Source organism: Coturnix japonica, chromosome Z (assembly GCF_054131305.1).
Source record: "Coturnix japonica strain WE chromosome Z, WE-NBRP24, whole genome shotgun sequence".
Lineage (NCBI taxonomy): Eukaryota > Metazoa > Chordata > Aves > Galliformes > Phasianidae > Coturnix > Coturnix japonica.
In genome coordinates, this window is record NC_140702.1 from 48,491,704 (window position 1) to 48,502,663 (window position 10,960).

At 38.9% G+C, this 10,960-nt stretch overlaps 1 protein-coding gene across 3 annotated transcripts in view; it reads left to right on the plus strand.

The window, feature by feature from the left end:
* The window catches only part of LOC146753968 (uncharacterized), a 44,921-nt gene that overhangs the window by 18,546 nt on the left and 15,415 nt on the right, over positions 1–10,960 (plus strand). The window contains exons 2-3 of one of the 3 annotated variants that reach the window (XR_014940100.1): positions 1,081–1,203; positions 10,700–10,827. Coding sequence is in view for 2 of the 3 variants with exons in the window: in XM_085530740.1 (XP_085386866.1) it covers positions 1,081–1,203; positions 3,208–3,224 (140 nt within the window). In the remaining variant the exon portion in view is untranslated. The other 2 variants (XM_085530740.1, XM_085530739.1) reach the window with 2 other exon arrangements.

Consider the following 10,960-nt stretch of genomic DNA (forward strand, 5'->3'; position numbering starts at 1 on the left):
AATGAAAAAAAAAATTTCAAATTAACTTGTTTTATTTCCAGGCCAGTTCATGCATGCTGTAGAACAGGCCTGGCATGGTAGTACTTTTAATAGCGCAGCTAAGCTGGATGCTGTTTGCAGGCCTGCAGCAACAAGCTGCCTTTCCAGTGGTGCTCGGATACCATGGCAACTGCCACTTTGTAAGCAGACAGAGAACTACCCAAGCCCCTGAGCCCTACAGTTGCCCGGAGTTACTGATGCTTTGCAGGTTCTAATAAAGATGAAGAGTTACACTAAGCCTGGTGTGGGTAACCACAACTCTAGTGACTTCAAAGGGTTTTTTCCCACTGTCACCTCCACTGAACTTATTTTAGTGTCAGTGAAATAATTCTTATTGAATACAAATTTCTAAGAGAGAAGATAGTAGGTAGAACTTAGCTGGACAAGTTAAACCTATTTGCCAGATCTACAACAAATGAGCTAAAGCAAATCTATCTAATTTACTTATTATGATGTGAAAGTTGGAAATGGCTGCTCAAAGGAAAAATCTTTTTTTTTTCTTTATTTTTTAATTTTTTTATTTTTTTTATTTTTTTTATTTTTTTAAGACTTCCATTAAAGACTGAGGACCCTGCTCAGGAAAGTAAGGCCAGGACAAATTAGAAAAATGAATCTCACACAATTTACATCTGTTTATTGCAAAAGCAATTTGTCTTACAGCTACTACATAGAGAGAGAAAGGAGACACCTTTGCTTTGAAAATGTAACGTACGGTAATGGCAAAAAGCATGGGAATGTCAAAGGGCACACCAAAAGGACTCATATATTTGCCACCTAAACCAGAATTAGAATCATATGCTAGTGGACAGCTACTGATCTGAAGTGTTTGTGTGGGTTCTAGCTGGAATGGAGTTAATTTTCTTCATACCAGCTGTTGTAGAGCTGTAGTTTAGATTAGAGACCAAAACAATGGTGATAACAAACCAATGTTTTAGCTTTGTCACTTTTTTTTTTTTTTCTTATTGTTTTGTATTTATGACAGCCTTTTTTTGTATTTACACAACATCAAGGCCCTATCTGTTTCTCACTCTACTCCCACAGGACTGTGGATGCACTTTAACCAGAGAGGGGATACAACCAAAGAGATGACTCAGACTAACAAAAGTGCTACTCTGTACTACGCAGCATGGTGCTCAGCAATAAAATGGAGGGAACAGAACTTAGGTAAGTTCCCATCATTTCCTTGGGAACTGGCAGGACATTAGTCTACCCGTGGGAGGTGACAAGCAATTGCCTCTGCATGACTGCTTTTGCTTTCTTCCTTTTTTTCTTTCTTTCTTCTACTTCTTCTTCATTTATTAAACTACCTTATCTCAACTCATGAGATTTCACACTTCTGCTTTTCCGTTTCTTCTTCCTTGTCCTGCTGGGGGTTGGAGAGCAGTTTGAGTCCTATGTTTCTTAGCTGCCAACTGAGGTTAACCCACAACAGCATTACAGCATTGCATGAGCATAGATCATATAAGTATACTTTATCAGGACAGCACTTTTGGTGTGTATTTAAAACCTGTGAAGTAATAGAACTGAAATGTGTTCTGTGTGCTTTTTGTGCTATAAAGTCTATACAAGCAAGGGATGTGGAACAGGCATAGAGATTACCCCCAGTGTGGAGATGACTATGAAAGGAGGCAACACCCCTGAATCCCTCTGATCCTTACCTTGTCTTCCTTGTCATTCAGTAGTCGATGTTGTGGACTGACAAGACAGCTTTTAAACTGCTTACAGTACTTTGCTTGCTCATTATATGCTTTCCCACCTTAAAGGAAAAAATAAATAAATAATTTTTTGCCCATGTGTGACATTAATGTCTCATGGAAGGACTGCTTTTCTTTTTAAGATAAAGTTAATAACTATAGTAGTCATCGATGTTGCCATCAGATACTCAAAATAGTTTATTTGTTTCGCTAGGGAAAAATCATTTTTGGAGGAAAGAACTTTGCTCCCAAAAATCTTAAGGAAATGTTATGTGTGTGAGACTGACACCCCAAGGATCTGATCCTGCAGTAAGAAGCTGCACTGGTTTGCCTTCCTTAAAGTCAGTGCAGCTTTACTCTGCACAATCTGACCGCAGGGCAAAGCCTCATCCTTGTTAAGGATTAAATACGGGAAGCACAGATACTGAGGAAAGCAGTCTGTACAGTATACGACTGAGATGAAGTGAATTTTCATCCAGATGGTGCTATGGTTTGGATTTGTAACTTAAACAATGCTGATAACACACTAGGCTGTTGCTGAGCAGTAGTTGCACACAGTGTTGGGGCTTTCTCTCATTCCAGCTCTTCCTCACTTGTTGGTGCACAAGAAGCCATGCTTCCTTACCTGAAAGATTCATTGCCTCCTGTGCCTTCCCAGATCCACTCAGTTTGCTGAGGAACATGTGTTCAGTCTTTACTAGGTCATAAAAAACACAGATGCTAACTGTTTTCAACTTTAGTCTCATTTCATGGAATCACAGAATATACCAAGCTGGGAGGGATCCACAAGCACCATTTAGTCCAACCTCTGGCTCCACACAGCACTACCCCAAATCCAAACTCTATGTCAAAGAGCACAGTACAAACTTTAACTCCATCAGCTTGGTGCCACAGCCACTGCCCTGGGTGCCTGTACCACTGCCCCACCTCACTCTTGATAGATTTCCTGCAAGTCTATACAAACACATCTTAGTGATCATTTTTTTCTGCCTCCCTCTCTCCTTAGATGTGACAAATTTTATTAGTCAGTCTTGATAAAACAACTTGAGTTAGAAATCAGTGCTGGTATAAAAACTCAGAAGAGCAGTTTCAAATCCTCTCTGTTTGAAGAAAAAATTTTTTTTCTTTTTTTTTTTTTTTCCTTTCTTTCTAATGAAGACATACATACTTACAAAAGTGAGGGATCTGGCACTTTAAAAAGACATAAGCATGCATTTAACTGTAAGCATGTTCTTAAATCTCCCGGCACTCTGAAAATTAAAGCATGTGCTTATTTGGTCTGAGGTTGCTATCTCTAATTCTAACAGCTGTGAAGAAAGCTGATGTTCCAGTCAAAATTGAGAAGGTTATAGCTTTAAGGATGTAAAGTTAAAAATAATGTTTTGCTCCTTGCTGTGATTACAAATGTCATGATAAAAGAACACTTGTCTTTCAGGAGGCTGATTGACTGGTTCATTGATTGATTTTTGTTAAGCTTTAGACATGAAATAGCTACAGAGGATCAACATGCAAATGGGCAGAGCTAACCTATTGACAGGTCTGATAATGATATAAGGGAGTTCACTGGAGGAATTTGAGTCACCAGGATGGGGAGTTGATTTCTGTCAGACTCCTTCAGGGCTTCCAAGTAATGTTATCTATGTGTGAACATTGCACCACTTGAAGAAGATGCTTCCTCCTCCTTGCAAGATTAGAATTACTGGAAGAACAAGATGAAATACACCTGTTGTCATCATTGCTTGAGGTGTAACTGAAGAAGAAATGGCTTGAGGCACTGAAGCTGGCCCTGGAAAGGGTATATCATTGTGTGCTCTGGGTTAAGATACATCCATGCTATGAATTAATCATAGATTTCATTGTACTTTTTGCCCAGACATGTTCGATAATTGTGTTTTACCTACAAGTTAGTGCTGAGAATCCAACTTAGACTAATCTCTGCAGTACTTGATAAAGAAGAGCGAGCTCACACAGTGCTCTCAGCCTGGGTAAACTGTTTCCTTTACATGACCTGCAAAGACTGAACATGTTCATTTTGCAGACCAGTGTACAGAAGGCTGCACAAAGCTTACTTCTTTTAGGCAATACTGTGGAGTGTCTTGGAGTCTGAGTTTTTCCCAGTCTGGTGAACAGCAGTGCTCCTGGAAAGAGAGTGGATGCTGGGAGCTGGCCTCTCCATGTTTGCTGCACAGCCTTGTGTTTCTGTTTTCAGGATGGGCTGAGCATAGGTGCAGCCTCATGGGCATACCCTCCCCCACTGTATCTGTCTGCACAATGCACTGCCATGCCCTGGATGTTACCTGGCCCTTGCCTTGTGATTTTTAATTTAATCACTGCTTCTTCCTCCTTAGTCATAGCATCATGCAGTGTAAAATGTCAGGACAGAATTTGAAGACACAAATAATGAGACACTTTTTTTTTTCTGGTTACAATATTCATCTTTTCTGATGATCTCCTTTCTATTATTACCCATTACACAGGGTGACTTGTCATTACTTTATGCCTCTTGCATTTCAAAATGTGGTGTTCTGGATCAGACATGGCTCTGACAGTGTGACAACTGTCTTTGCCACAGTTACTTCAGTATTTTCACCACCCACAAGGTGACATATTCTGATATATGAACTCTGCAATGTTAGATTTCCTATCAGTACACATTTGATAGCATTTTTTGGTGTTGCTTTGAGTATTACAGCAGTTCATACAGAATGTACTGGTTTGTGTTAATCATATCCACAGTGAAGGAAAACATAAGTGCATGCTGAATATTATTACCAATAGTTATAGTAGTGCATAGTGTATCATTTGTTGTTTGGTTGGTTGTTCCCAATATAAGGAAAGCAATAGAGATAACAAATTAAAGTTCAGATTGTCTGAAGAAAGCAGTCCAAGGAGCACTTCCCCCTTCTCAGATAAATCATAGTAACCATGTGGTAACTCCTTTTAAGGAAGCTGAGTTACTACTTTTAAGTACATTTTGTCTTAATGTAGTACTGAAAGCAGTGTTTTAGTCATGGAAGCTCTAAGAGCTGTTGAAATTGACCTTGGTTATTTCCTTCAGCCTAAGAAAAACTCACAGCTGGAAATTAAAAGCTGTGAAGAAGAGACAGTGTTTCATTACTGAAATGCATAGGTATAATTGCAATTATTTTTGCGGGTTAAACCAAAAGTTCTGATTGTATTGACTGAATACTGTGGTACAAGTGCAGCAGGCCAACTTAGAAGTTGGCTGTAACTTCCCATTAAAGAGACAAAGAATCTCTGTCCATTAACTGAATTAAGTTTCATTAAAAAAGAAAATAAACACTCAGGTGATAACTACTGCATCTTTTTACAAGACAAGCTGTCTCATGAATTATTCATGTATGGTTCAGCTGAAATTAATTATGCAATGTGATTTTCACTGCTAAGATCTTCTATGAAGCCTTAAAATAAAAATATACAAAAAGGGTGTAACCAAGTATAATGATATCATTAGATGTGGGAATCAACACAATTAGCAATATTCATTGTAGTGCTCATTGTAGTGCTAGTTACAAAGCTTACTACAGGGACAGACAGAGGGACATAAATTTATATTTGAAGATGGAAACTAAAATAACTGATTCAAATACAGTCTAAACCATAGAAATGGAGTTTGAGGTCTGAGCCAGACTACTTTTTAATGACAAGATATTCCATGTGAACAGTATGCCAACAAACAAACTAACAATATTTAGAATATTCGAAGTACACAGGAAAATAAAATGTGAAATGATTGCATACACATGTTCCCACATTCTATGGACTTCCAACCCTACACAATTTTCATTCAAAAGTACGGAATCTGAAGGAAAAAAATAAACATAGTATTAGAATGCAGCTCCTTCTGTGTCAGAGAGGAAGTACTGAGCAGAACTGCACAATAACTGCAAACAGCTGAGAATACCCATAGATATTGTTGAGAAGCAGAGCTTTTTGTGCAACACCAGAGGCGTACAGAATGGAAGAATATTACCGGACAGACGATGACCATTGCTGCTCAACATGCTTTGCATAGCAATGATTATTTTGAGGGCCCTCATCTGCCTCATCTACCTGTGCAAACTGCCAAGAACAAGAAACACTGCTGGTAAATGGAAGTCAGATGGCAAAAAAGTTAGGCATAAGAGTTTGTATTCCTTTTGTTGTTAGAAATAGCGTGCATACTCAAAGTAATAGATAAGGACTTAATTCATAAAGGACACTTCAGCAACAAAAGCACTGGTGACTGATGGGAATAGTGTATGGATGAAGTCACTCAGGCCACTTTGCCTAAATGTTAAAGATGAGAATGTTTTGAAATTGTGCAAAATGGTATATACCTGGGAGCCCACATAGGAAGGAATATAGCAGAGGAAATAGCCTGCAGCCCAAGATGTATTTCATTATGAATTTGAAAGAAAAAGACATGAAAGTTTCTAAAAGGAAAATCTGAAAAAATCACATGCCTGATTTTTATTAGATATTGCTATCACATTTCCTTCAGGACCAATTTATTCATGGCCTAAGCCAAATGTTTTTAAGGCCCTGACACTGTACTGTTCTCCATGGACAGACATCTAAAACAAACTGTTCCTCCTTTGGTTCTCCAGAGCTGTATCTCACTTTCAAATGATGAAGCTGAGAGTATCTCCTTTTTTCACAAGGTTCATGCTGTTCACTGTGGTCAGCTGCATAGTGCAGAGAGTTCCCAAAAGGACCATTCTTCAAGACATGTCTTCTTAGCCATGGCATGATGTAAGAAAGCATTAGGTAGCAATGGCACCAGCAAGAGCTTGTGTCAAAATAGGAAGTGGTGCTGCAAAACATCATGGATTCTCCCTCTGTTTTAAAACTAGCTAGATTCTCTATGTAAATATACCAGATCACTGTCACTGATTTGTATTTTCATCATTTCAGACCAGTACACTTTTTCTGTAATTTTGGCTTTGTGGCGCTCATTAAAAACAACAACAACAACAACAAACTGAATATAAAGATCACGAATCATCATGGACAGTATGTTAATATACTCCTGACTGTTTTTCAGACTATGCTTATGCCACTGAGATAATTTAATTCAGGTCAAGTCTATGGTCTGGTGTGTATAACAGGAATCAGCTAAAATGTCTAAGCTTGACTCTATCCAGCTAAGCAAAGGTCTTTTTAATTTTCGTACTTTTATGGAAAACCTCATGATTAAGTTCTGGCTGCTTGGTTCTTGTATACCACACAGAAAGAATACCAGAAAAATATCACATGAGCTATATTATGAATGAGAACTACTTCTGGATTAACTCTCCTCATGTACTGCCATGAAAACGATCCAACACATGAAGACACCAGAAAACATGAAATCTTAGATGGCTCTTCTGTCAAAACTGGGTGTCCAAATCACACATGTATGCACTCAGGTGCACGAGATCACATAAATAGGAACATACAAAGTGACTGAGAGGTAGGAAGGATATTTTGGAGGATTCATCTAAATGAGAAGGCAAGACATCAGCTGATATCTTAGAGCCATATTTGTAACATCAAATAAAGGCTCTGGATTCATTTTTGAAAAACAGTAAAATATTTGTACAGTGAATAACATGATATTTATTTTGGTGTTGAAGATGCCCATCTTCTGCTCTTTCAAAAGTTGTCTTGTTTATTTGTTTATTCCTGATGGAGATAAAATGTTAGATTGGAGTTTCCACCTTATTTTCCTGTCAAGCCATTCAAGGCAAATTCTTCTAACGATACATGAAATTATTAGGCATTATTTCTTAGTTATCTCACCATTGCCTTATACAAGAAAGAGTATGTGAAAAAAACTAATGATACTGCCTTTCTGCTCTGACAAAAAGAGGCTGTTCTGTGAATTCCAGTTGTAGTCCTAACATGGCGTCAAGAGGATAGATGATATATTCGTGAACACTTGTATTAATCAGCATGAAAGTTTACCTTTTGAACTTGGAGGGATACAGTGGGATTTTAATAGTGAAGATTTACCTGTTTTGTAACATTTAATCTTTTTAATAGTAAATTTTCCAGGTAAGCCAGGTACATATTTCCTAGAATTCTAGAATTATTATTCTACGTCAAATTTAGAATCAGAGAATTGTAGAATGTCCTGAGTTGGAAGGGACCCTCAAGGATCATCAACTCCAACTCTTGGCTTCACAAAGGACTTTGGTACAGCTGGCCATTTTGGCTGCCAGGGCATGTCACTGACTCATATTCAATTTCCTTTCCTCCCTTCTCCATCAGAATAACTTAAAAAAGAAGTCCCCAGAAATCCCATGCTTATGCATTAAATGGCCTTCTAGGCTACATTCTGCTGTGCAACCAGATATCTGCTTTCAAATACGTTTTGGTTCAGAAAAACATCATGGAGATGCATCAGGATAGTGGAGCAGAGAATGATTCTCTATCCTCCCAGCACCTCTTCTGAAAATATTCCCGTGCTGGCATACATGTGCTCTCTCCAACCATATGGATTCATTAATCTCCAGGTGACTGAGAAAGAAGTCTAAGCTGACATCCTCCATCAAGGGTGTTGCATTTGCTGTAGCAAAACAAATACGGTTGCAGAACAGACAGCCTGTACAATGCAAGTGCCACCCAAAAGTTTCTCAGATAATACCACAGAATTCCCATGTTGATAGGTAAACCTGAGCACAGTCTTTTGCTTGGGGATTAGCATGGAAACATGCCTAAGTCAGATGTTTCACCAAATGGCCCTCTCCTTTTAGGTATGAATGTACTTGCAATGTTATATAGACAACATGAAACAAGCATCAGAGCAACACAAATATTTTTCCTACTTATTAGCTAGAAGGAAGGTGAATTATCAGCCTCAGCAAACAAGTAATCCTGGATAGTATGGTATGATTAAAATGATCTCCATCTTGTCTTATGCCCTGAAAGAACAAACTTTCTGTTACAGGGCAGGCATAATTCAGACTTCATTCTGTCTCACCCTTGGGATTTTGCTGAGGAGAGGCTGTAAATTGTGATTAATTATTTAGTGCAGGGTTGGGATTTGATGTGTGTGTGTGTGTATGGGCAGCTGAAGTTCAACATAGACTGACACAGAGAAACTCATTTTCCACCACAGGATGACGTGTGATTAGAGCAATAACAAATACTTCTCTGGCTAAGTTACCTCTTTTTCTTCTTTTTTTCCCCCCTTCCACTCTTCCAAATATTGTGCATATAGCATCTCCACCCAAATCCAAGTACTCAAATACAAACGAAACGACATACCCCCCAACCATCTATCTGCAAAACTACTTGGTCCATTGCAATGGAAGCCACGACATTTATTACACGTCTGTCTAAAATGAACCTCAAAGCAAGCATTTCATCCACTCTTGTGTAATCATCATAAGGTAGAAAATGAAATTTCCAGAACCTAAAAGCATGCTGCAGGAAGCTTCAGGGTACTGCATGTCAGTTTTTACTTTGATGTATGTTGTGTTTTTTGCTGGTTTTTTTTTTTTTTGTTTGTTTGTTGTTTTTTTTTTAGTGTGGGGGAGGGGGCAAGATGCACTAGAATGTTTTCCTTGAGATATCCTCTCTATTGCTTAACTCTATATATGATAGCAGGATAGATGGAAGAAAATAATTTTCCTTGCTGCCTGCAGTGAGAATGGAAAGATGCTCAAGAGGCGCCGTAAGAACTTTATTTAGTACTGAATGGTTTCATATTCCCTCTTGCATCTTAATGAAGTAAGCATCACCTGAAGGATTGCAATGAAGATGTAATGGCATCCAGAGCATTGCTAGGATCAGCCATTAAGTGCCAGCTACTTTGTTTCCTGACATGATTTGGAAAAATACGAGCCTTATCTCCGACTAGCAAACTTTTTATCACCTGACCCAGAAATACAGAGGCATCCTGGGGAGATGGGATTTATTGTAAGTGTTTATCCAGGGGCTGAGTGTTCATTTCTGAAATGCCTATGGCTCTTTTTTTCCTAGGAGAGCAGAGTGGCACTCCTAAGGGTCAAGTGGAGTTGAATGTCTTAATCTCTCTTTTTTTTCTCTCTCTCCATCTCTCTCCTGCCTATTTAGTAAGATGTTTAAACATATGCTTGCTAGGCTCAGGAAACAGAACTGGATATTTTTCTCCCAGTGGTAATTGAATCCTTCCCTACCTGCTTTCATCATTTGGCTGCATCTTCAAAATAAGAGCTCCTTTTCTTACACTGTTTTGCTATGCCAATTCTGTATCTTCCCCCTCCTCTCTGCCACCTCCTATTTGCACTTATAACTACTGTCACTGTCAGCTGTGCCTGCCATCTGCTTCCAAAATATTACAAAGCTGTAATCATAGGACATTTTGAAATATATTCATACAAATCAAAGAATTTCAGTTGTTGTCAAGGGTGGATTTAGTGTTCAGGAAAGCACAAATCTCTCAGCTTTCAGAACCTGCATGTGGCAGAGAGAGGTTGCATGAGCCCTCCCTGCCCAGTCTAGCTGTCCCACCTCACTTCTGACCTGTCACATTTCTGCATTCATGGGGATGGCTTCAGCTGAGACAAGCTGACTAATTTTGCCAGATTATTTGTAGCTTAGTGTGAGCTTGAATCTGGGCAAGGATGAGACTGAAGCAATTTTTCACTTGTGGACCAATTTGTGCCTAGCCTGCGGAGGTATATAACCATAGCAGTCACCTCTCTGTCGTCTTGCTCCCTTCACAAATAGACTGTAGTTCAGCATATATATATATATATATATATATATATATATATATATATCCCATTCACATTGTTTTGGATAGGGATTTATTTATTAAGTCCCAGCAGTACCAATAATAGTGACCTGACCTCTGTCAGGGGTCTTTAGGTGCTACAGTAATACATAGTAGCAGTAATCCCGGAATGTCAGTTGTGACCTAGCAGTATGTTCTCACACTGATAGGAAATGCTGCAAGCATCTCTTGCACTGCTCAGTTTACATTAACTTCCCAGCTTAACAGAAGAGGTTGCGATAAGCTACGTTTGCATAACCAAGTGGTGTGGACCACTCTGCTGAGAGAGATGCGGCCACATGCAACAGCTGTTGCCACGGATTTACATGCATACAATGCACATCACAGGTATTGACTTGTTTGTTGTTGGTTTGGTTTGGTTTTATTTTACTCTCATTACTTCCAGTCTGATCCCCAAGTCTGAATATCCATTTGGGACAGCAGTACTCTAGGTACAGTCCCGAGATATAGCTTCCAATTA